The sequence below is a fragment of the Phlebotomus papatasi genome, chromosome 1 (genome assembly GCF_024763615.1).
Source record: "Phlebotomus papatasi isolate M1 chromosome 1, Ppap_2.1, whole genome shotgun sequence".
Lineage (NCBI taxonomy): Eukaryota > Metazoa > Arthropoda > Insecta > Diptera > Psychodidae > Phlebotomus > Phlebotomus papatasi.
The window spans coordinates 32,095,864-32,122,826 of NC_077222.1; the positions used below are offsets into that span (position 1 = coordinate 32,095,864).

At 35.2% G+C, this 26,963-nt stretch overlaps 1 protein-coding gene and 1 long non-coding RNA gene across 2 annotated transcripts in view; one reads left to right on the plus strand and one right to left on the minus strand.

The window, feature by feature from the left end:
- Positions 1–382: 382 nt before the first annotated feature.
- On the minus strand, positions 383–7,975 carry LOC129798841 (uncharacterized). The gene is made up of 2 exons (XR_008751467.1): positions 7,426–7,975; positions 383–915 (listed from the first exon to the last, which is right to left on the minus strand). It is a non-coding gene; the product is annotated as an uncharacterized LOC129798841 (long non-coding RNA).
- Positions 7,976–10,506: 2,531 nt separating this feature from the next.
- Positions 10,507–26,963, plus strand: part of LOC129801611 (DDB1- and CUL4-associated factor 10) — a 20,126-nt gene continuing 3,669 nt past the window's right edge. Inside the window, exons 1-2 of the mRNA XM_055847246.1 lie at positions 10,507–10,963; positions 24,924–25,032. Coding sequence (XP_055703221.1) covers positions 10,785–10,963; positions 24,924–25,032 — 288 coding nt within the window. The 5' untranslated portion in view covers positions 10,507–10,784. The remainder of the gene's footprint in view (positions 10,964–24,923; positions 25,033–26,963) is intronic.

Sequence of the window (26,963 nt, forward strand, 5' to 3'; positions counted from 1 at the left end):
AGCTTTTCCAGAGCTTTCGTACACTGTAAATGGATTATGAGAGTTTTGTAAATTTACACAAAAAGCTTGAAAAGTTGCGATTTAAACCATTCTCAAACCGCTAACCGTTTTAAACCAGGGCACTTCTCAGCGAGCACAGTTTGCTGAAAAAATAGCGTTTTCAGCATATTTTTGTTGAATCGATCAGCAAAAATATGCTGATCGGTCAGCTGTTCTCGAACAAAAAGCACAAACCAAATACAGTAGACTCGCTAATTCGGCTCTTTTAAGATCAGGCTACATTTGAATTCGAGCAGCAGTTACATTCGAAAAAAGTTGGTTGTCATTTTTCAAGTTTGATTATGATTATCAAATGAATCAAATATGCTCAAATTTGGCAGGGTGTTAAGACAAAACATTTATTCCTCCTGTTTTTCCTTTCCTACATCCTTCCATACATATTTTTTCCTCACAATTCTTCCTTTCACTCTCCCTGATCCCCTACTTCCTTCCTTCCTGTATCCAACGATTGGGGGCGACGGGCTATGCCCATCCAGCCCCTGCGCTTCCCGATGGAGCGCTCCCTCCGGTGGTCGGGCTTTGGGGAATTGGGAGAGGTTGGTCAGGCTGTAGAGGCACTTGAGGTGGTGATGGTGGAGGAAGTATTGTCTTCCCGGATTGCTGGTATGCACTGGCTGGTGGCTGGAGGCTCTGGTGGCGATGGGCGAGTGGGCTGGAGCTGGCCGGTGATGTGGAGGCGATGACGGTCCGTGGCAAAAGAGAAAGATTCCTCGTTTTTTCTTCGCCAGCTCTCCGATTTCCCTCCAACTTTTCTCTCAATGCAGCGCCCTCGTCGCCTCAACAAGGATTTAATTCCACAACTTCCACAGATCTCCAGACATTCAAATTCAAAAATTGCGCGATCGCAACACACACCTCGGGGTTATGAAAAAAAAAAGGAAAAAAAAGATTTTCAACCCCCTCAGGGGCTATAAGCCACAGATCGAGAAAAAAAATCCATATACCACTGATAAAGTTAACAGTAAAGTTTACAAATAGTATTTATAAAGAAAAATAAAGAAAATGAGTTACATCAGGGAGTAATTTAGTTCCAGAGGATAGAAAATAAAATTTGCATTTTTAGTCAAGCCAAAGTTAAGAATTTAGCGTAAAAGTGGCCGACCTAAGAAAACTTAGCGCCCGCTAAATACTTAAATAAATATTTTATAATATATAATTACCTTTAAGAGGTGACTTAAAGACAACTCAAATACGATTATCGTGAATCAATTCGTGATCCAATAAGACTTATTTAAAACAAAGGTCGTGATTACCTCCCCCCATCATCCCGTCTCAGCACCATTATAATTCAGACAGGTACACAGCTATTGCGCTGAGAACAAACCGCGAACCGTTTTCGAAGTGGAAAGGGAAGTCTCAGCCGAAGTACAGTGTGGGGAAAGAGAAAGCCTGAAGGGCAAAGAGAAAACCCCTTTTTCCACCGACACTGCCCTAACTGCCTCGAATAAAAAGAAATCAATTAACGGGCTATTCGAGACTCTACTACCTGTCCAAAGGAGTGTGGCTGCCTGCAACTGCGGAGACGTAGGAATTAAATCACAACAATTTGGTTCATCATGATTAAGGAATAAAAAGATACAATCGTATTTAAGAGTCTAAGATGATGTGACGCCAACTGACAAAGGAGGATAAAGAGCAAAGTGTTGGCCGGAAAGAAATATTTGGTATGGTGATGCCTAAATACCAAATAAAATTTGTAGTAGACATTAATGCTACGACAAATGAAAATTTCCCAAAGGACACTGCATGCAAGGTGTCTAGAAAAGGGATGTAGAGATTGATAATCGAAGTAGACGAAAAAAATTCGGTACAACTTAAAGCTGATTCTACGAGTATCGACTATCTTTGACCAAGGTGAACAGCTGAAAGCTGAAGGACTCTTATTTTAAATAAATAAAGTCAATCCATCCTGATCAATGGCCTACTATCCAATTCCTCCATTCACAAAAAGAAAAAAAAAATGTAAAATATAAAAAGAAAATATCTCTGGATATTACCCACTAATGTACCCGTACATAAATGATACTACGTTAATTACAAAGAATATTTCAGATGACGTTGCCCAATTGTTGCCATAAATCCATTCCGTAGTAAAAATTTCCTTAGCCAGGTTTGATATCTTTACGGTGGAACATCGCCTTCCTACGTGTGTTTAAATCTTCAAGTTCGTAGGTTTGTCCACGGACTGATACCACCCTGCTCTTCACCCAGGGACAGAATTTGGCTTGAACTTTCTTATTGGCATCCGATAGGATAAAGGAACGCCTATAAACCACGTCTCCCACAGAAAATCTACCTGGCTTCTTCCTCAAGTCATAGCGTTTCTTCGAGGACTCATGGGACTGTTTAGATCTATCCATGGCCTTCTGCCTGGCCAGTTTTAACGTCTTTAACCTATCTTCGATAGATGGAGGCGTATTTGCATCGGAATGCACATACTCATCCCCATGCGTAATCATGTTTTGCCCAAAGTTCAAATAATAAGGGGAAAATTTGGTGGTGTCATGGACTGAGGATCGCATGGCCATCCCAATTTCCGCTAAATGCTTAGGCCAATTGGTATGTTTCGACCCTATATAGGACCTGATAGCAGTTATAATTGTCCTGTTAGCCCTCTCAGTGGGATTGGCTTGAGGAGTGTATCCCGAAGTGAACCACTGAGTCACCCCAAGGTTTTTCAAAAAGGACTGCAACTGAGTTGCTTTAAAACCACTACCATTATCGGTCAAAATGACACGGGGAATTCCGAATTGCGGAAAAACATTTTGGGACAAAACTCTGATGACTGAATTCGCTGTGGAATTACGAAGAGGATATAAGAGGACGTATTTGGTCAATTTGTCTATCAAGACTAAAATGAAACGGTGACCCATAGTACTAGGTACTAAAGGTCCTATGAAATCTGCCGACAGATGTTCCCAGGGACGTGAGGCTACTACATGACTACCCATCGGAGGCGTTAAATCGTAATTCGGGGATTTGGACTTTTTACAGGTCTCACATTTACGAAGATAATTGCGCACGTCTGTACGAAGACGAGGCCAATAAAAATACTCAGTGATTCTGCGAAAGGTCTTAAAAAACCCGAAATGAGCCGAAGTGGGGTCGTCATGGTATTTTTGCAGAATGGCTTGGCGCTCCCCCCTAGGAACACAACATCTCCACCTAAAGCTATGTGAACCTAAAGGAGTTTTGTAGCGGATGTATTTGTAAAGCCGGCCGTCTTCTATTTTATACTCCGGAAGGGTGCTCGGGGATTTCGAAACTTGGTCATATAGGGACGCATACCATTTATCTTCCCGGGTCGAAATGGTATTAACGTTCCTTGAAAGGAAATCAGCTATCACATTACTTTTACCGGGACGGTGGACTATGTCAAAGTCAAATTGCTGAAATTCCAACAACCATCTTCCTATACGACCACGGGCTTGCTTCTGGGATAAAATCCACTGGAGCGCAGAGTGATCTGTCTCCAGAGTAAATTTTGTATGAAGCAAGAACTGCGAAAACCTTCGGAGACAAAAAAGACAGGCCAGAGCTTCTTTTTCCGTTGTGGAGTATTTCTGCTCAGCCGCCGTGAACTTCCGCGAAATGTAGCATATTACTCCCTCCTCATCACCTACACCCTGAACAAGGACACCCCCCGCCCCAACATCACTAGCGTCAGCACGCACTATAAAAGATTGAGTGTAATCGGGGAGCCTCAAAATAGGGGCAGACACGAGAAGGCGCTTCAATTCCGCAAAGCTACGGTCGGCTTCAGGCGACCACTCAATCCGTAAAGGATTACCCTTCAAAAGGTCGGTCAAAGGTGCAGATATACTCGCGAAGTTTGGAATAAACCGCCTAAACCATCCTGCCATACCAAGAAATTGCCGTAAAGCCTTGGGTGTTTTAGGAATAGGGATATTACAAATGGCTTGGACCTTACCATCATTCGTACCAAGACCCTGAGTACTTAAAGTATAACCTAAGTAGTCAAGCTCATTCATACAGAACTTGGACTTTTCTAAATTTATGGAAAGATTGGCTTTTCTTAACCGACACGCGACCTCGTTTAAAATTTTTAGGTGAGATTCAAAGTCTTGAGTCAGGACAATTATATCGTCTAAAAAGCAAAAGACATGAGGTTCCAAATCGCATCCTATAACTATGTCCATTAATCTTGCCATTGTCATCGGGCTGTTTACTAAACCAAAGGGCATTCTCTTATAGCAATACATCTTGCGTCCCGGAATGGCAAAACTAGTCTTGATTTGAGATTCCTCGTCTAATGGAATTTGTAAGAACGCATCACTCAAATCAATGGACGATAAATATTTGGAGCTTTCAATTCTATTTATTATACTTTCTAGGTTGGGAATAGCGTAGGCATCTCTTATAGTGACTTTGTTTAAGCCTCGAGCATCGATACAAATTCTAATTTTGCCCGATTTCTTCATCTGGATATTAGGAGGTGAATTCCATGGAGAAAAAGACACTTCCCGAAGTACCCCCATCCCAACCAGTCTCTGAATTTCTTTATCCACTGCGGGAAGTAAGTGATAAGGGACGGGATAGGACGGCTTCCTTACGGGAAGGTTGTCTCCTGTATCAATCGTGTGCTTCAAAATATCTGTGCAACCGAAAAAGTCCTCGGTAGTGATTAAAAAATGTTTGATGGCTTTGTCTAACTCCAGTCGTTCTGACTGGGAGAGCAGAATTTGATTTTCTTGAGTTTCAGGGACTGTTGAAAGTGCATTCAACAAAACGGGTTGTATGCCAAATGCATGCCAAAAATCCATCCCTAAAGTAAAGGGTATGGAAATTTCAGGGACAAGAAGGGTGGGAATCAATTCTGTTCTGCCATTGAAAGTTATCATTAAATCTACTACCTTGGTGGATAAATAGGTTGAACCATCGGCTACACGCACAACGATATTGGAACTTCTTGGGACTAACTTTAAAAGTTTTACTAAGTGCATACAGCCACATCCTAATATGCTCTGAGATGCTCCACTATCTAATAAACCCATTGCTTCCTCAATGTCAAAAATTTTTACTTTAATAAATGGACGATTTTCCCCATTAGGGTAAATAATAAAGGATTCTACCTCAGAAGGAGGTAAAGAACCATCAAAAACTAAAGATTCATTGTCTGACTCGAAATTTATTAAATCTCCCACTGCTTTTGAATAATTGTTTGCTACTATACTATCAGCAAAGGAAATAAGGTCGCAGTCTTTGGAATCATCCTCAGAGAGATTTTTGGAAAATTCCGCGACCTCAGACTCTCCATTGGCTACTGGGTCGCAGCTGTTTCCCCCTGCTGTTGAGGGTTACAGACTGGACAAAGCCCATAGATTGTGCCTACCTTACCACACTTAAAACAAATATACTTGGGTCTTGTAGGACAACTTCGTACATTATGAGTTTTACTCTTACAATAAATACAGGTCTTATTTCCGGATTGCAAATCTGCAGGTTGAGAATTGCCCTCAACACCATTCGGTGGGTCACTCCCCCCACCCTGTCTCGGATTGTTCTGGTTTCGAGATGATGATGAATTTGCATTTATCCCCCCGCGTCTCCCATTACCACGATAAAAGGAATTTCTCCCCCCACCCCTTCCAGAACGGCTGGAATTTTCCGGGGAAGGTGAATTTATCCCACTACCCTGCTCTGAGAGTCTAGCTCCTGATCCTGATTGACTTACAAGTGATCCCTCGCTACTCCCAACTGCATTAATTCTTACATTTTTGGGACGATCCAAAAAGGCATATGAACGATTTTTTTCAATTAATTTCAATTTCTGAGAAAGTTCTGCTAACGTGGGGATCTCATAAAGGAGGAGAGCATTCGCAAGGGAATAATGGAGATTTCTGCGGATTAATCGAATTTTTTCGGACTCGGAGATTTCCTCATCCAATTCCTCGAACAATGCCAGCATAGATGCAAGATAAACCTCTGCATTCTCCCCCACTCCCTGCTTCCTATCCTCAATTTTCTTCCGTACCGCGAAATCACTCTCAAGGTTACAAAAAGCGCTCAAAAATTTGTCCCGAAATTCCTCCCACGAGCAATTTAATAAATCGTCAGAAAAAGAATCGTACCAAATCTGGGCACCACCAGAAAGTAAAAGTCTCATCGACCATACCACCTCCTGCAGAGAAACTCCCTGGATCATGGCCATCCTCTCGACGTCGCGCAAGAAAATTTTTGCTTTCATTTCCTTGCGGTCACCAGAGAATCTCAATCCCCAGTCCTTAATCTGCAGGGGTTTTAACCTGCGTGGTGCAGGTGTGGGAAATGGGCTTGGGCGTGACAAAGGTGGTTGAATGGGTAATGTGTGAGGATTCGCAAAATCGGGTGATCGAGAATCTGAAACCCCATTATATCCCCCGCCAGATTGTGAAAGCCTTAATTGCTCCAAAGAGTCATAAATACCTCTTAGAATACCTTCGAGGCTCTTAATTTGGGCACTCTGGACATTAAATTGTTCCACCGTAACGAATTCTGGCCTATTTACGGCCTGAGGCATTGAAAATCCAGTATTTGGAATGCCAAAAGTATCCCTACGGTCTGACAAAGTGTCCTGAGGCGGAAGATTAAAATTGGTTGGAACAAAGGAAAATGCTTTCTAACATTATTTAATTCAGCAAGGACAGGACCTGATAAAGTATTTTTGGGGTCACGGGGATCTGAGGTGAATTTAAGTTTATTCTCGATATGCTGAAATATTGTGAAAAATTCAGCCCCTCTTGCATATAGAGCCTCAATATTCCCTATTTGTCCCCTAAAATCCTCAATAATTTTTAAAGTGTCACTCTTGATCAAAGATGCATTGCCTTCGATAGGAAATAAAGGATTCCCACTCGCAATTGAGAACTTTAAAAGCTTACGAGCTTCTTCTTCACTGGATGGAAATGCAACTCCCCTGGCCTGTAACTCCCATTCTAATTGCTCCCTTGTAAGAAACTTTGGATTAAAATCCTCCATCTCATACAAAGACTTCCCTTTTAGAGGGTAAATTGTCCAAAAAAAAACTCTCGAAAAATAAAAAAAAATAAAAAAAAAATAAAGAAAATTAAAGGAAATTCCTAAATTAATTTTCACCCAGGAGAAAAAAAACTCAAATATTCAGAAAACGACCTAAAATAATTGAAGTTTCCAGAAAAAAGAACAAATTCCAACGGAAAAATATACGGGTTATTCTACACCAATATTCTACGCGAGACAATGTAACAAATGCACACTCTCTACCACGTCACTCAATTCATCAGCGCGACCGTTAATCTGCCCAAAAAATTTCGCACCAATTTGGCCAAATATGCACTTTTAAGAGCCGATAAAATTATCTGAGGGAAAAAAACTAGGAATACTCACGGTTTTCCTTTAGCTTCGGGCGCCAAAATGTTAAGACAAAACATTTATTCCTCCTGTTTTTCCTTTCCTACATCCTTCCATACATATTTTTTCCTCACAATTCTTCCTTTCACTCTCCCTGATCCCCTACTTCCTTCCTTCCTGTATCCAACGATTGGGGGCGACGGGCTATGCCCATCCAGCCCCTGCGCTTCCCGATGGAGCGCTCCCTCCGGTGGTCGGGCTTTGGGGAATTGGGAGAGGTTGGTCAGGCTGTAGAGGCACTTGAGGTGGTGATGGTGGAGGAAGTATTGTCTTCCCGGATTGCTGGTATGCACTGGCTGGTGGCTGGAGGCTCTGGTGGCGATGGGCGAGTGGGCTGGAGCTGGCCGGTGATGTGGAGGCGATGACGGTCCGTGGCAAAAGAGAAAGATTCCTCGTTTTTTCTTCGCCAGCTCTCCGATTTCCCTCCAACTTTTCTCTCAATGCAGCGCCCTCGTCGCCTCAACAAGGATTTAATTCCACAACTTCCACAGATCTCCAGACATTCAAATTCAAAAATTGCGCGATCGCAACAAGGGTTTGTCTTAGTTTTGATGTGATTTTGCATTATTAAGGGATTTTAATGAAATTTACAATATATATGAGTATGTAAACTTGATATGTGTATGCAGATGAAGAAAACACCGTTGCACTTCAAAAAGTTTGTCACCCGAATTTCTCTCTAATTCTGGTGACATTTCGGTCCCAAATGCCCGAATTTGAGAAGGTACTGTGCAATGCCCGCTTTATAATCCGGATGATTGGGAGACAATATGACAGATGTCCGCTTCGTCTGGATGGATTTTTTGAATTTGTTCAACGTCTCGAACATATTATACAAGATTTTTTTTTGTAGAATTAGAATAAAAGTTTTAAAGAAGCTTAAAAAGACACAATTAGAGAATTCTATGCTATTATACTTCATTTATTAAACAAAAACATGACAAGATAACTCACTTTTATTGGTGAACAGACATGCATACATAACCTCAAAATTATTTTGTATGTAACCGTCAAGAACTCGTCCGGATTACGCCGATCCGGATTAGAGAGCGGGCACTGTGTATATGGAAATGGCACTGCCTTGCGAGTGTCTTTTTAAGGTTAGCAGGATTCAGCTGAAAATACATGTCTTTTCAGCTGAATTGAAATCGGTTAGCATTTGGTGCACGCTGAGTTTTTCTTAGTTTTCAAAATATGGGTGCGTTGAGTCACATTTATCGAGAAACATAGGAAAATTTTTGGTCAATACAAAACCTGGGATCGTACCCGTACGAACCACGGGCACTTACCCCAACTGATTAGCAATGCTGCAAACTCATGGGGAATTTCAATACTTTTCCAATAATTTACATTTATTAAGATTTGTTTATTGCTAAGGCCGTCATTCAACGATCGTTGAAAGAAAAAATATATAACAATCATTGTCAGTACTCAGTACAAATTCAGAAATACTGTTCGCCTACATTCAAAAATATCAAAGAAGCATAGAAATTAAAAGAAAAACTCAGAAGGTTACCGATAATTAAATCCTGGGAATAGGAAATTTAGGCTTAGTTAATAGATAACATCGGAGTCCAGAACTAAATACATTACCGGGACGGAAAAAACTGCGCGAATTGTGTTAATTCGCATAGAAAAATTACATTATACGCAGAAGATATCTTTCTAAATTCAAAATATTTTCAGCGGAAATTTGAAAACTATTTAAAATATTTTTAAGATAAAATGAACAATTATGAAATAACTTTTTTGACATAAATGTTTTAATAAAAATGCAAGAAAGTTTAAAAAAAATACTTTCGAAAAGAAATGTTTTTTTCAAATTTTTCTAATAACTGTGTTTACTAATTTTGTTCTTAATAAATGTTTACAAATTTCCCCTGTATTCCCAATCCCAATTTCTCAGAGCAAAGGAAAGGGCGTGACTTACAAATCCACATGTTAATCGCAGGTAAATATAAACTAGAAAATTTAAAAATTAGATAAAAATCGAAATTTTCATATAGTAAATTTTCCTAAAATTTTATTTTATTACACTATGCAACAAATTGACAACTTTTTTTGGCACACGGATCTCACATGGTACGTTTGGTAGAGTCGAGTCCCCTGATCAAGAATCTGTTCTTGGTTTTTCTCCTATACGTCACAATTTTCTTTAATTATTTTTTTTTGTTTTTGCTGTTTTGTCACATATTATCAATTATTCCTCCGGTTCTAGTGCACAGAACTTAATAAATGGACATCCGTTGGAAAGGTAACTAGTTGTGCTTCAACTTGAAAATTATGTGATATTTTTTCAAAAAATCCTTGGGGGCGGAAAAACAAAATCAAATTAAAATTTCTCAAAAATGACCTAAGAAAGCAACTTTTGAAAAATCATATAAACTAAACTAAACTAAATATTAATGTACTCTCTTCAGCATATAATAGACTTCACTTAGGACTACATTTCTACCATAGAAGACATTCAGCTCCGATACCTCTAAATTAAATGCCTTATTTTTTGATTTTTTTTTGGTTTTTTTGCTTTGAGCGCCTCAATTTATTGTTAAAAAATTGGAATTTGTCGAGAAAGTTTATATAAACGATAATATGAAAGTACAGAAAGTACCAGATTAAAATGCTTCTAGAGCTCCTCGCAAAACTTTCTTCACGCAACTTCAAATTTTACATTTTGAGTTCAACTGTCAGTCATGTTTGGAACCTGACATTAATATTAAAATAAATCAAATGTTGCTGCACGAATTATTATGTTCGCCTTTTGATTCCTAATTAAGACTTGAACTTGCCTAATTTATCTGACAAAATGCAGTAACTTTGTGAAATGCAAACACAGTTTGAACTTTCAATATTTCTTCCGCCACCCAGGTCTTCTATAATTTTAGAATTTAACTCAATCGTAACAAATTCTAAAAAATTTAAAATAGGCAAATGGTTTTTTACTTAAAAGGATTTCTAAAATTTTAATTTTTCTTTAGTGTTTTAAATCTTTTTCCCTACCATTTTTTGCAGTGTATTTTGGTAAGAAATTTTGCAAAATCTTCACAGTGGTACTATCAGTCATATATAGTGACGTCACAAATCCCCCACTTGCGTGTGTTGCTTTTCCAAACAAACATCTGGGCATAGAGGCCCCAATTGCCCAGTGATCTTCTCTCCAGTAGCCAAGAGTTGTGGCGTGGAAAGCACACACGTGGACAGCCAGCTGTCTTTTACGCGGAGAATGCGTGTCAGGAGTGCTGAGTGTCAGTGTTGATTCCCTTTTGGATTAATTTGTGGTACTCCTTGAAGCAAGAGGAGTGATTTCGTTCCCGGATACTTGACAGCACAGTGAAATGGCCCTTTTCTCATGGCTGGAGAACCGCAGTCGCGGCTTCCGGCCCAGGATTGGTGACACTGACCGCATTTGCAGGAGCCTGTACTCTACCATTGAGCCTTCGGATGTTTGGGCGAAGCAGAACGTCAGCAATCACCTCTGGGGAGGAGTCTACAATCTGGAATTTTCTCCGGATGGGTAAGTGATGTATCTGGGAGATTTAATACTACATTTCCGGCAGGCTAGACTAGATGACAAGGTTGCAGACTTCATTAAATAGTCTGCAGTTTTGTTTCTAGACGCAGAATTCTTCATTTTATTCGAAAGATTTAATTAAGATAAAGAGGCTAATCATTAGAAAAATCAAGGTTCATAATCTTGGCTGTGAAGGAATTTTACAGAAGAAAAAATAAATAAGAATCCTAGAATGCAGTTCAATTGCGCATAAAAGATTATCAATTTCTGAAGATCATGCATGAAATTTCTAATAAGAAAATAATTGGATAAACCGGTGGCATCAAAATCCCGAATGTTCAAAAACAGGTGAAAAGGATAAAATTATACGGAGAATAATGTTTAGAATAATTTCCCAAGACACAGAAGATTTCCCTTTGCCTCCAGCGAGCGCGGGTGCAATCGTGGGAAAAGCTATGACACTTTTAAAAATTCGGGATTTTGGCTTTCGGGATTTTGACCGGGACCCGGATAAACTAATTCATAAAATATTGCTTTATTTTAGGATCGTTTTTACAAAACGTAACGTATCAATCAATATGTCCAGTAAAGAAAGTAAAAGCGGTAAAAGCATTATCCAAAATGTTAAATATTATCAAAGATTCACTAAAATAGTTTTAAGTGTAATAGAACTGATTTTCGGACAAAAATTACTCATTGGTTTATAACAGCTTCATTAGGGGAGGGTGGGGCAGTTCACCCCTAAATTGCAAAATAGATTTTGAGACCATTTTGCAAAAAGATGATAAACAGAAGTAAAACTTTGTATAATTCTTTGAATTACAGTTGGGTTTAGGGTTAAGAAAAATAATAACAATAATCCTTTAATTTCATTAGTCTATTGTGGAGAAATTCATTTCACTTGAAAGGCAGAATGTGTGAAAGTCCCCCATTGCGGGGCAATTTCAAGATAAATATGATGCAATTTTTGGGAAAGATAAAACGTGTTTATAGGAAACTTGTGATACCAGAATTGATTAAAATTACTATTTTGAAGTCTTCTAAGACTCTAAAACATAAAAATATAATCGAACAAGAACTTTATAACAGAATTTGAACACTAATTGATCATATAGAGAAAATAAAATATCGCCAAAGATTTCCAAGCCTATTTCTCATTAATTGAGCAATTTTTTTACAGTGTTTATACGAAAGAAATGTCTTTTGTAGTGCTAAGCTAATTCTGTACATAATTGGATGATTATATCGCCTTAGAACATGTCCTTTTTAGTATAAAAGTTTTATAATAGTATTTTAAAGTCTTGAGTTCTTATAACACTAAAAAAATTGACAATATCTTGCTGAGAACATTCTGAAAAGATATTATAACAATTAAATTCATCATTTTCAAGCACTTAAAAAACACTGAAAGATTATTTTTTAAATTTTTTTATGAACTTTTAGGAAATACTATTTTCCATAATTTCGAACTTTATGGACAAAAACAACTACAAAACGTTTTCAATGATCATTTTAAGTTAATTTTGATTGAAAAAGTAAATTGTTAGACACTGGAAACTTCTCCGTGTGCTTGCATGAAACTGCCCCTCACGCACTTTCGGAACTCAAATCAAAATTGTCAGAACCGCCTTAGAATTCATTCAACGCTAAATGCCTTATAATAATCATAAAACCACTGGTAATTTAATACAATTATGTTACTTCGATGGATAAGTGCAATAGTTCAGAAATTGTTGAAAATAAAACATTACAAAAAGTTTCATTTTGATGCAGTTTCATAAAATCAATTACAGAATTCAAACGAGAAGCGTCACGAAATTAATTATTTTTATGAACATGGATCTCAGTTATCTCCTCAATAACATAAAGGTTTTGTCCCATTCCTTTCAAAGGGATAAGAAGAATATGGAAAAATTGAAACTGCCCCGTCGTTAAACTGCCCCACCCTCCCCTAAATAAATCTTTAGAATTATGCATATTCTATCTCAATTGTTTCGAATATCGTGCTTAAGAAGGGATTAATTGAAATTATTTTACTTAATAAAGCAAATAAGTAAAATGTTTTCGATATTATTTTCTATTTGAATCTTCTATTTTGGTTTTTCAATGTCAAAACTTGATGTTAGGGCTCGGTTTTGAAGTCAAACTTGTTTTTGTCCCTCAATTCTGAGATAAATCTTTAAGCTATGAACCGATTTCGAACTTTTAAGTTAGACTTAAAGTTAATTATCCGATAAATTACCTTAAATTTAAAATCGGTAAATTTAATTTAATCTTGAAGCTGAAACTTAACAAACTTCAAAATTACGAAACTAAAATGGAATGTGAAATTGCTTTAAGTTATCGCAAATTTTAAAGCTGATTGGGGCGACCTTTAAACTTTTAATTATAAAAGAATAAAGATAAAATTGTAGCAGTTTTTAACTCAGAATGTAAGGCCATTTACACCGGATTGGATTGAGATTGAATTGTCCCAAAATCCGATTTTGGGATAGTTCAACCCAAATCTAATGCAACTGTGTAAATAGCCTCTATGATTTTTAACATAAATTAGGGTAGGAGGAACGTCTGTTCGACCACTGAGAGAAATCCGAAAAAGTTAAAATAACATTCCGGAAATGTTAATTTTACCCTGCAATATTGATCCGAAATCGGTGTAAATATTATGATTTTTAGGTGTATTAGGGGTTAAAGTTACCCTTTTTCATTTTAATTTTACCCTTAAAAAGGTGTAAAATTAACATTAAAAAATGTTGATATATTTTTACACATAAAAAGAGTTAAAGTTATGAGGAAAAAAAGTTAATCGCACCCTCGTTTTTTTTTCTCAGTGACAGGGAACCCCTATTGACACTTTTGTCAAAATATTGAAAATTAATTAATTTATCCAATTTATCTAGTAAAATATAAGTATAATATAACGTTTTTTCTGTAATATACCTTTTACTATAAACAGAGATGTTCAAATTTCGTATTCGAAATAGTACAGAATAGGGTGTCAATAGGTGCTGACACGAGTTCTTAAAGTGTCAATAGACGTTCCTTTCACCCTATTTATTACCATTTATGGACGACTAATAATTCTTTCAACTGATTTGTTGAAAGTGATGTTTTTTGCGATTTGAAAGACACAAAGCTTAGACATAAAAGTACATATTTTGCATTTTAAAATAAAAGATTTTTATCTGAGAACTCCAAGCAATTTGGAAAGGTCATTTAAAAGACTTAAAACTGAAAGAGATTATCAAGTTATTCGTGGAACTCTTAAAGATTAATACTACGACAAAATTTTATATAAATTATATTATTTTATTAAATATTATCAAAATTTTTGAGATTTCTTTAAAAATAAACTCTCTAAAAAAACGTGTTTTAAAAATCTTAACTGCTCAAAGAAGAAACATAATAAACGTGAATAGGTAAATTCCAATAATTTCAAGCTGAATGTAAACTTGCGTCATAATTCTTGGGTTCTCTATTTGGAATACATTTCGATACTGTTAGATCACGATTTTAGCGGTGTTTGCCGTCATTTTTCAAGGATTATTTACAAACTGCTTGAGTGAATTTGCACATTGATTTTGCAGTTTTTCTCAATTAAAGTTTAACAAAAAAAAAGGTCTGTCTCTTGCTGAGAAGCATCTCTTTGTGGGAAAATTAATAAGTCGCGTGTGATCTCATCTAACAGGGTTGAATTACAGGAAATAATAACAATGATGATATCTCTCGATCAAAAATGATTAAATGTTACATTTTATTGAAAGAGCGGCAGCATTGCGCAATTTTTTTTTCGGGGAAAACTGGAAATATCACCCATCACGTGCTTCTTGTATTTTGATTTTGATGTTTTGGGCACTTCAGACAGGTTTCTGTGGTTAGCGTGGTTAGAAAAGATTAGTTTTGTTGATTTTAGGCCTCAAGACTTATTTGAACTTGATGTTTGAAAAGTGAAAGCAATATTTTATAAAATAAATCACATTTGATTTGATTTCTTTTTTCACATTTTTTGTATCACTAATCTCCAAATTATTGAATATATCAATGAATTTTTGTAGTCGAATGCACTGAAGAATGTCCTTCTTTCGGACTTATTTGATGAATGAGAATAAAATTTTCTCTGTCATAAAGGCTATTTCCGTAATTAATAAATTTATACAGATTTTATTAATTGCGTTTGGCTTATGTCTTATTTACATTTCCTGAAGCAATTGACGTTTTTTTCATTGGATATTTTGCTTCACACGCCACCGACCGGATAATTAGAATGCAATAAAATAATTTAAAAAAATGCAAGAAGAATTAACCCTTCAATACAAATTGTAGCTTGTGCTACATAAAATTCTTCATACATAATTATTTATTAATATTATTATTATTTATTATTTGCGCGATTTGTTGATTATGCAGACTGATCAGCATGATTAGCCGATTATGCAGTCTGATCAACGCGGTATACTGATGGTATACTGGTGGATACTGATCGTTACTATAACAGATTTCAACTACTTTTATTTTTAGAAGTCAAGGGCAGAGTTTTGGATCAAAATTACAGTAGGGTAACTGTCCTAATTCAAAACCATTTCCAGACGCTTTAACTTTGACAGAAGATTCAACACATTAAGTTCATATTTTTTTTCTGAAGACAATTATATAAATTTTCTCCTTGACTCTTCTAGAATGTTACTGTTTAGTGAAAATTCTTTAAATATAATTTGAAAACTTCTTAAATACAAGAAAAATACGCGAGCGTAAAATGCTTCTATTGGAAACATATTAATCCAAATGGAGACAAGGGAAAGTTTCTAATTGGAGACAAACAGTGTAAGTGAAATCACGATGAAAGGCTTCCAAAACCTTGTTGAGTTGCTCCTGAGTGTAGGATTTGTTCTTATTCCTGGTGTTTTCACCTTTTCCATCTAAAACAATAAGAAAATCTCTCCAAAAAATTATATTTTCGGGGTTTCCTATTGAAGCATTTGCAGACACTTCAGAAAAATCCTTTTTGTTCACGAAATAGACAATTATTTCATTTGAAAACTTTACGTACCGTTAACAATAAAGATTAGCACTTAATTTAACTAAAATTAGCCAAAAATATGACATAAATGTTAAACAAAACGAATAAACAACAGTCACCTCATTGTGTTTTTCATTGGAAAACATGGTCAAGCGATGAAAAATTTGATGGTGAAAAGGTACACTTTTAATTTTTCTAAGAAATTAACAATTTAAAATTTGTGAATACGAATGGATTTTTGCTTTATTTGGAGCAAAATTAACTAAATAATGAAACTGTGATATAGAAAATATATAAATGTAATAATTTAGTACTGTATTGATTGTTAAAACAATGACGTTTCCATTTGGAGTAGCGAAAAATTTCCATTTGGAGAAAGTTTTGAATTAGCTTAATTTACCCTAAATAAATCACTGAAAGAAATCCGATAAAGTCAAAATAAACATTCCGGAAATGTTAATTTTACCCTGCAGTATTGATCCGAAAACTGTGTAAATATTTCCCCTTTTTAGGTGTATTACGGGTTAAAGTTACTCTTCTTTCGTGTTGATTTTACTCTTAAAAGATGCAAAATTAACATTAAAAAATGTTGATATATTTTTACACCCAAAAAGTGTTAAAGTTGTGACGAAAAAAAGTTAATCGCAGCCTCGTTTTTTTCTCAATGGCGCGATCAGCCAAAAATTCAGACTGATTGTCGCAATCAGTCGATTTTGAAAATTACATTGCATGATTAAACAACACTCTTAGAAAAGTTTAGACGTGATTACTAATGAAAATTAGTTGTTCGGGCGATTATTATCAAATCTATTTAAAATAGTTCTTATATTCTTAAAACAATATACTCATAATAAATTTATTAGTAGTGAGAATATAAGACAATATTTACGTGGATAAGTTGCGGCAATTATTTCATAATGTTTTCATACAATTATATTTGCTTGTGTTAATTAAATGAAATCATTATCCCAACTAATATTGGTCACTAATTCCTTTTAGTTCTCACAACCAATGTAAATAGATGGGCCTATATTTTCATAAAGTTATGACTACTTTTCCAATAGTAAAGAGTGGTTTTTATTTTAGTAATGCGTTGAAGCTCTTTCGAATTTTAAGCAACTAATAAGAAATATGCATCACAATGAATGCTATATAGTAACCACAACTAATATGATATAGTTATCACAGCCAATAAGATGGGTATCAACCCCATTTATTTAGTAATTGGAACTAATATGTTATAGTACCCATTACTATTTTGATTTAGTTGTGATAACTAAATGAAAAGGATACTTTAACTAACTGTGGTCAACTATTTCATTTAGTTACCCAAACTAAATATATAGTTGGGTCTATGTTTACTATATTTTATAGTTATAATAACTGCATATGAGCTTGTACGAACTAATTTTTTCTAAGAGTGAATAAAGCAGTCTAACCTGTGCGATAAGCCGATTATGAATATTAATGGGTGGTCAGTTGATTATATAGAGTGATCGGCGCAATCAGTCGAATATGTAGTCTGATCGGCACGATCAGCTGATCATGGTGACTGATCGACGCAATCAGCCGAAAATGCAGACTGATTGTCGCGATCAGCCAATTATGCAGATTACATTGCGTGATTAGACGATTATGCAGTCTAATCGGCACGATTAGCCGATCATGGTGCCTGATCTTTACGATCAGCCGATTATGCAATTTGCGATTTGCATTGCGTGATCAGGCGATTAAGCAAACTCAGGCGATCATGTAAACTCGTCTACGTGGTTAGACAAACAATCACTCACGATTTACTCGCTGACTCGAATATCCGATATCCGGATGACAGCTGTGAATGTGAACCACTTGAGAAATTTGAACACACAGAAAAAAATATTTTGTAAAATTGTTCGTAAATGTTTGTGAAATCCTATTGAGGACTTACGAAATGCTCGTGAATCGTATTACCCACAAACAAGTTCGTAAAATTTTCTAATTTTTCACAAACATTGTTCGTAAAATGATCATTTGACAAACATTTTTTGTACTTTTACAAACATTTGTTCGTAAATGTTCGTAAACACACAAAAAATGTTCGTAAAATTTTGTCATTGGTTCGTATTTGCTCGTAAATTTTTGTTTGTCTGGCAAAAATTTATGAACAAATACGATCAAATGACAACATTTTTTCGTGAGTTCACGAACTTTTACGAACAAATGTCTGTAAAAGTACAAAAAATGTTCGTCAAATGATCATTTTACGAACAATGTTTGTCAAAAAGTACAAAATTTTACGAACTTGTTTGTGGGTTATATGATTCACGAGCAATTCGTAAGTCCTTCATAGGATTTCACAAACATTTACGAACAATTTTACAAAATATTTTTCTGTGCAGAAATCACTTCACATGGGTTTTGATCTGTCATTTTTCACCCCCAATCAACCAAATGGGTGATATTTGAATGTAGTGCTACAAAAAAATCCTAGACACTTTAAAAGAAAAAAGTTGCTATGTGACGTGATCAACCAGGTCTTGTTAATCGTTTTTAATTTTTTACATTTTATATAAAAGAACATCCTTTTGACAAACTTTTAACAAATCACAATCCTTTTCTTTCGTAAAAAGTTAAACAAAATTGTTAATAAGATTTGTTAATGCACCTGATTTGATCGAGGAGCATGATCTCCTTGGATTTGTTCCTCTTGATAACTTTGTTTTGGAATGAAACTTATGACAAAGAGAACGTTGTCATAAAAATTTTGATTATTTTACAGACTTTTTAGGTTGTCCCTTTTTTAACATTCACATTACCTTGGAACGGAATTATATCGGGTCTTATTCTTCTACATCGTGAGATGATTATTATAAAAATTGAGGTTATGTGTCACTTAACCTCAACGAAAATCATAATAAAAAAGTTTTAAGACCTTCATAAATACGATTTGCTTTATAATTCATTAATTCATCTATAATCTATAAAAAAGCTAAGGTATGATCATCTGCTGTTATTTTTGAGGTTAGAATTGATATAAATCGAAATTTAAAGAAGTCTTGGACCGGTTTTTGTAATATCCAAATTTATTATTCAAAAATTCTTCATGGAAATTCAGATTCTGCCATACAATAATTTTTGGTCACACTCAGCATAACCTAAAAACTTCCTATTCAATTGAATAATTTTCAAAGCGAAGCCCATTATGATTTTTTTTAGGTTAGTCATAACATAACCTAAAATCTAAAATTTTTCTTTCACAAAATAGTGAAAAGTCGAGAATATCAAGGTGATATTTGTTCTTTAAAAGTTTAATAGTTACAACAAGCGAAGGGTTAAGCCATCTTTGAGATTAAGACAGAGATTTTTTTAAAGTCCGGTATTCTAACCGGACAAATTGACTGTGTTTATTAATGATTTCATGGGAATTTCAGGCCATTAATCGGTCAGTTGCAGCGAATATTAAGAATGAGAATATGAGCTGTGGTTTAATGCGAGATTATTTGGATGAATTAAGTTATTAAGGGGAAAATTTCTTCAACAACTTTTCACCGTCTGCCTTCAAGACAGACACTGGAGGTCAAGTGGACCGTTGATACTTAATATTTCTTCCTGGTTTTTCCACAATTGGCCAGTGCAATCTTGCAATCGGCGATCATCTCATTCCATCTTCACCACGTGCTCCACAAAGACATTTTGCTTTTATTAAATCCGTTTCATGGTCAACACTGTTGCGATGGGGACTTTTTTTTTACTCTGCTAAAGATTTATTTTTATAATAAATAAAAAAATGATATTTTAGAATGCAAGTTCTGCGCAATGCATCGTATGCCTCATTTGAGATCGCATGCCATTTTTGTTGGGGCATCGAGATCAAGGCTAGAATTATGCACAGAGATTTTCATCAATTTGTTTTTTCCCAGGCTTGTGTGTCAACATAAACGCACGAAACACTTGAATTCTTATTGAATTTTAAATAACCAATTGTATTAAGTGTTCTGGTGAACTGGAATGCACATGGTATTTATGGAGATTTTTTTTTATAGAAAATGAATGTTGCTAAATATTTTTCTAAATTCAGGTTAACGTTCTAATCTTGGCTTCCAAAATGGAACCATTCATTAAATGAAGATGAATGTGTGCCTGCGGGCCTACGATGGAAATGGCATCTTTAACATTTTGTTAAGTCAATTAGAGAGTTGAGAGTTATTTTTGGAAATGCTTTCTCAAACATTCCAAATGTATTTGAATAGATTGTGCTTTTACATTCTGCAGTTTTTATAATATTTGTTTACAGCGCGAAGATGATGTTTTATCATCGACTATTTAATTTTATTATTTGTTAATAAGGTAGTTGTAAAATAAACATTACCGCTCAAGTTGTAACAATAATGATTTCTGAATGCAAATAAGACTTTAAAGGCAGTTGTTATTTTTACACAAGTGATCATATATTCAAAAAAAAAAAATTATAAAAATTATAATTTTCAGACTCATAATTACTTATAAGACCTTTAAAACAATAAGGCTTATCCATCAATTCTGAAATAAAGAAAGTTTAAATACTTAAATAAACTAAATGGTTTATGCAGGGGATGACATTAGCTCTGAAAAATGCTACCGGTTTTAGTGTAATTTTTTCCCTGTTTTCGTACACATTTCACGAGATATCTCCAAAACTACGTACGTTGCCAATTTAGGGTTTTCGGTTGCCTCTTCGTTATTAAATTGGCTTTTATTTTATTTTAGTATTTTTTGCTAATTCATTCTACAATGACAGAAAACAGCTAATAAACTCAAAAGTTTTTTCGGCTCGCTAGAGACATATGGGAAACATAGGAAATGTCATGCCCCTGGGTTTATGTATACTTTAGTACAACATTGATTATTTTAAAGTTCTTTAGGTAATATCATGATGCTTTTTTTTTGCTCAGTCAGTCAAGATTTTATTACAAAAAAAAACTTGGAATTGTATTAGGTAACGAAGACAAGTGATGCTATAAAATTAACCTATAAAATTATTGTATAGTAATTTAGGATTTTTATTAGACTTGCGGCAATTGGATAAAACTTTTAGTCTGAAGACCGTTTAATGCAAAATATGGAGCTTTGAAAAAAAAACTCCTTATTGCCTTCCAATATAGTCGGTTAGGAAATATCAAAATATTCTTGTAATATATAATTGAAAATTCAAAAATAAGAGAAAAAAAACGAGAATAGCTCTTCATGGGTCCCCGTCAAAATCCCGAAAGGATCGAAATTTCGTATGGGTCAAAATCCTTAAAAATAAAAATTCCGAATGGGTCAAAAACCCCTAAGGGCAAAAATTCCGATAGCCAAAATCTCGAAAAGTCAAATTCTGAATAGGTCAAAATTCCGAATGCTAAAATCCCTAATGAAAATATTCGAAAATCTACCGGAAGCCTAAAGTGCAAGTTCATATACCCGCCGCTTTAGCGGTGATTGTTCTGTCGTTTCGAATTTCGGTAATCATGACAATTCTATAGTCAACAATGTGCAAACTTTTGCTGCAAAAAGTGAATTTTTGTGTAGTTTTGTGGAATTTCGGGATGGCAGAACGCAGCAGAACGTTTTAATCGCAATTTTATTAAGATAAATGTCCATTTCATGAACTTGCACACTTTTGTGTAACTCGTCGGTTTAAACGTTCGAACTTCCAACGAGTTTTTAGGTAAGTTCTCTTTGATATACCTTCGAATCGGTAAAGGAAAAACTTTAACGAGAGAGAGCTCCCAAAACGGGAAGGTTATTACTGAACGAGAGAAATGGGTCGAAGTCCCGAATGGGTCGAAGTCCCGAATGGGTCGAAATCCCGAACAGCCAAAATTTCAAATAGGCCAAAATTCTGAACACTAAAATCCTGATAGTCAAAATCTCAAATGAGTCAAAATTTCGAAAGCCAAAATCCCGAATCCTCTCGTTCAGTAATAACCTTCTCGATTTGAGAACTCTCTCCGGTTGAGGTTTTTCCTTTACCGATTCGAAGGTATATCAGAGAGAACTTACCTAAAAAACCGTTGGAAGTTCGAACGTTTAAACCGACGAGTTACACAAAAGTGAGTAAGTTCATGAAATGGACATTTATCTTAATAAAATTGCAATTAATACGTTCTGCCATCCTGAAATTCCACAAATGAAACTACACAAAATTCACTTTTTACAGCAAACTTTTGCACACTGTTGTTGACATTGTTGACGATCGAAGTGTCAAGAATATCGAAATTCTAAATTGCAGAACAATCAGCGCTAAAGCGGCGAGTACATGAACTAGCACTTTAGGCTTCCGGTAGATTTTCGAATGGGTTTGGCTTGGCTTTGGAGTGGCTTTGTCTCTTCGAAAGGTTATTACTGAACGGAGCCAATGAGTCAAAGTGCTAAAAAGCTTAAATCCTGTTTAGTCGAAATCCCAAAGGATTTAAATCCCGAAAAGCCAAATTTCCAATTCGGCAAAAATTCCGTAAAACAAAAATCCGGAATAGGTTGAAATTCCGAATGGGTCAAGATATACCGAAAGAGTAAAAATTCCGAACTTCTAGAATGGGTCAAAATCTTGAAAAGCCAAAATCTCGAATGAGTCGAAATCCCGAATGAGTCAAAATCCCGAAGAGGCCATAATTCTGAACACCAAATTTCCGATAGCCAAAATCTCGAATGCGTCAAAACCTCTAAAAGCCAAAATCTCCAAAGAGTGAAAATCCCAAAAGCCAAAATCTTGACAAGCCAAAATCCCAAATGGGTCAAAGTCCTGAAAAGTCAAAATTCCAGATTAGTCGAAATCCCAAAAGGATCAAAATGCGGAAAAGCCAAATTTCCAATTCGATAAAAATTCCGTAAAACAAAAATCTAGAATAGGTTGAAATTCCGAATGGGTCAAAATACTGAGAAAGCAAAAAATCCGAAAACTAAAATACCGATTGCCAAAGTCTCGAATCGGTCGAAATCCCGAAAAGCCAAAATCCTGAATAATCAAGATCTCAAAGGATCCAAAATCCCAAAAGCCAAAATTCCAAATGGGTCAAAGCCCTGAAAAGCTAAAATCCCAAATAGTCAACATCCCAAAAAGCCAATGGTCCAATTCGAGAAAAACCCTGTGAAGCCAAAATTCAGAATGGGTCAGAATTCCGAAAAGCAAGCATTCTGAAAAACAAAAATCCCTAAAATCCAAAATCCCGAAAGAGCTGAAATCCCGAAAGCCAAAATCTCAAAGGAGTCAAAATCCCGAAAATTTTGGCTTTCGGGATTTTGGCCGGCAGCGCTCTTAACCCAATCGCATTCATTGCATTGAACATCATACGCAAATTTGATGATTATAGATCATTTATTTTTGCACGTGAAATTATAGGGTGAGATCTTGTGTAAAAGTGCCTGAGTGGAATAAAATAATAATAATGCGCAAGTCACTTCGGATTTGCTTCCGGAAAAACATTTTCCGGAAAAACATTCTGATGCGCTTTTTTTACTTTGCAGAAAATTACACAAAATTTGTTCACAAAAATGCACGTAGAAAGTTTGACAATGCGTCGATTTTGATAATATTTTTCTTTTTTCTCTTTCCTGACTTGAATTCTGGGTGACAAATTCTCTTCTTAAATAGTTACACTTTATCAATGAATGGTATTTTAAATGATTTAATGGAAAGGACTTAAATTCAGTGACCGTTGAAATGCGATTTGATAGGTTCTTATGTCTTCCAACACCCCTTAAATGAGATATTTTTCTGTAGGAAAATTATTTCAGAATTTGAACATTCTATTTCTAGTAGTTTAAGAACATTAGCAACATTTATCAGCGCATTTATCATGTCTGAATATAAATTTAGAAAGATAAGGCAAATGAAAGGCTTTCGGTTAATGCTTGAACTTTATAGATCGATTCTACGACCCGCGGGCTATGCAAGTCGATTTTGTTCATTACAAACGATATGAAATTATTTTTTTAGAAATGGGCTTATAATGCTCTAGATAGACTTATGCCCTAGACACACTTACGACTTAATCCGAGAGGGGACTTAGTGGAAAATGACGGAAATGCACTTTAACCATTATTTCTAATATAATTACGCTAAGCCGTCTAGCGGCTAATCCTCATGTCTGTCAAGGCCCTTACGGCTTAAGCCGAAAGACGTCTTAGTGGGAAACTGATGGGAATGTATAGTTTAAAAGCGAAGTCTCATTCATTCTGCCACTCCCATTTCCTAAGATTCTTCCTAATTACACTTTGCAAGAAAAATATCTAATTAAATTTTAATTCTTTAAACAATCATACCGAAACTTCATCTCTATTACAAAGCGGCTTTTCTTTCAATGCCAAGACTTCCAGTTGTCTCACATTTAGAGACTGGCTTGTTCTCAAGCCAAGTCTGCAGGTAATTGTGATTTATTCAGCTGCAATAGCTCCCAATGGACAAGCCTTCTCAATGGGTGTGAAAAACTTGAAGAAAAAAACACTACTTTCCTTTTGTGGGTCGATCTCGATAACTCGTAGACCGGTTGTTCTCTATTGCGTAATTTTAGCAATGAAAATGCAAACTGAACTTAGATGCTGGAACTCTGGAACTTCAAGTCCGGGAAGGTTTTTGCACACGAAAAGAGATCCGTTAAAAGTGAAAACCCCCTTCAAAGATCTTGTGGGGCTTTTTATGTTTTTTTGGCGACTTGAATCTTACAGCATCCAAGCTGTATCTTTAGCGGATTTTACTTGTGGGTAAATTGAGTCAAACTGGTAATCAATATTTAGTCACTTTTAGCTGCTTTTTTGTTCTTTCGTCTTCTGCTGCTGATTTTTTATGCGCCAAATTGAAGTCAATGCCAAAGTTTTATGACCACACACCACAACCATGTGATTAACATTCTTGATATACATTTTTTTTATATGTCGTTTTTTATGAATGATTTGATGGTCTTTTCATGAACTTCACCTTCTTGTTGGGTGCTTTTTGGAATCTTGCAGGTCCACTCTTGTGGCAGCATGCGAAAAGAGATCAATTGTTCTCTTTGCAACAAACACCTTTAAAGAGACTAAAATCATTCGACAGGCACATTCAGATTGTGTCAATTGTGTAAAGTAAGTATTAAATTATATTTTATATCTATATAATCTGTAAAAGCATGAAATCTTCAAAATGAGGAAGAGATGCAAAGAAAGATAATGTACTTGGTATGTTTATATAAGAAGAACCTGAAGAGGAAAAACTATCATTTTATTAGGTGTGATTCACATAATCACAGCTATTGTGATGGTTTCTCTGAAAATTACTCCGACCGCCAAAACCGGTTCAGTTTGCCGGTCGTTGTGCACAATAACTCCGGTTTCCAAAATATCTCAATGTACATATTTTAAATCTATTAACTTCCTCGTACGCAATATTATTTGGATTAATGTAAAACCATGTAGAATACTTTCTTAATCTTTTACAAACCTAACTTATATATTCTGGACACACTTACGACTTAAGCAAAGTGATGGCTAAACGTATTTGAATTTGAAATCAAAATAATGATTTGACTAAATTCTTATCAATTTACCACAACTCATTCATTTCTCGGCTTAAACCGAGTGACGGCTTAGTCAGAAATTTATGGAAATATAATTTTATCATTATTTTGATTATAATTACATTAAGCCCATTAAGCCGTCTCTCGGCTTAAGCTGTAAGTGTGTAGAGCATCTGGATCTTTACAAAACAATTGTATTGTTGTAAAAAAGAAAATACGATTTTATATGTTCTAGGTCTACACTTGAGCCGTTAACTTCAATTCCATATAATCTGTTTTTGGAATTTAATATTTCTTCTTTTTTCTACGTTTTAAGGTTTTACGAAAAATGGGTTTAAAACTGTTTTTCTTATTTTTTTATGATTTCTAAAACATATAGGCTCTTAATAAGGTGTTTACATATCGTCAGTTGGATCAGCATTTGTCGTAACTTTCTCAGCGCTTCATCAGCACTTCTTCTAACACCATGGAAATACACACACTATATAAGAAGTGCTGATGAGGCGCTGAGAAAGTTACGACAAATGCTGATCCAACTGACGATATGTTGATGGTCTATTTGAGACCTTTCCAAAACCGAACCATATTTGAAAAGTTTGGATAACATTGTAGATTAAAGAATTTTTGAAAAACCGATTTTAAAACACTTTATTTTAAGTGGTTCTATAATAATTACACTTTCATGTTTTCTCAAGTACCAAATTCGTGTACAGTATATTCTTCGCTCATATCTAATCTTTATCATAACTGCATTTTTTGAACTTAGGGCCTTAACTCTTTCGCGTCTTTAGGGTCATATATGACCCGGGGAAAAAAGTTTCTTTTTGGCTATTTACATTAATTGAAATGTAACTGGAGTCTTGAGAAAATGAGCGAAGAATCTTACATCCTTCTATTATGATGTCGTGCACGAACAGATAGATTTCAATTAATGTAAATACCCAAAAAAAAACTTTTTTCCCCGAGTCATGACATTACCCTAAAGCCTAAAGACGCGAAAGAGTTAATATTTAGTTTTGGATTTTTAATATATTATTAAAAAATACGTATTTCCTAACAAAATAAAAAAATACTGTGTAAAGAAGCCTAAAATCGAAAAGAATGCAAATACTATCACTATATTTTTAGTTTTGTTACATTGTTTTTTTTTTGATTCGTTATCTTAGCTAATTTTTGGTTTAAAAAAAAAGATAATTTAACATTTTTTAAACAGATTGGCCTGATTTTACGCCACTTTAAGTCATTCTTAATTTTTCAAATCGGTTTTTAGCTGAGATTCTTGACAAGCCGAAATCCCGAAATAATCTAACTAAAATAAATTTAATTTTTTACCGAGAGGTATAGTCAAGTGTGCTAATCTGGGCGCTTCGCTATCTGGATCGTTTATGACTAATCCACCTAAAATAATATTTTTATTTTTATTTCCGTAATATAGTCACTACAGTACCATAATATAACTATCCAAGTTTGAGAAAAAGCAAAAATAATATTTTTA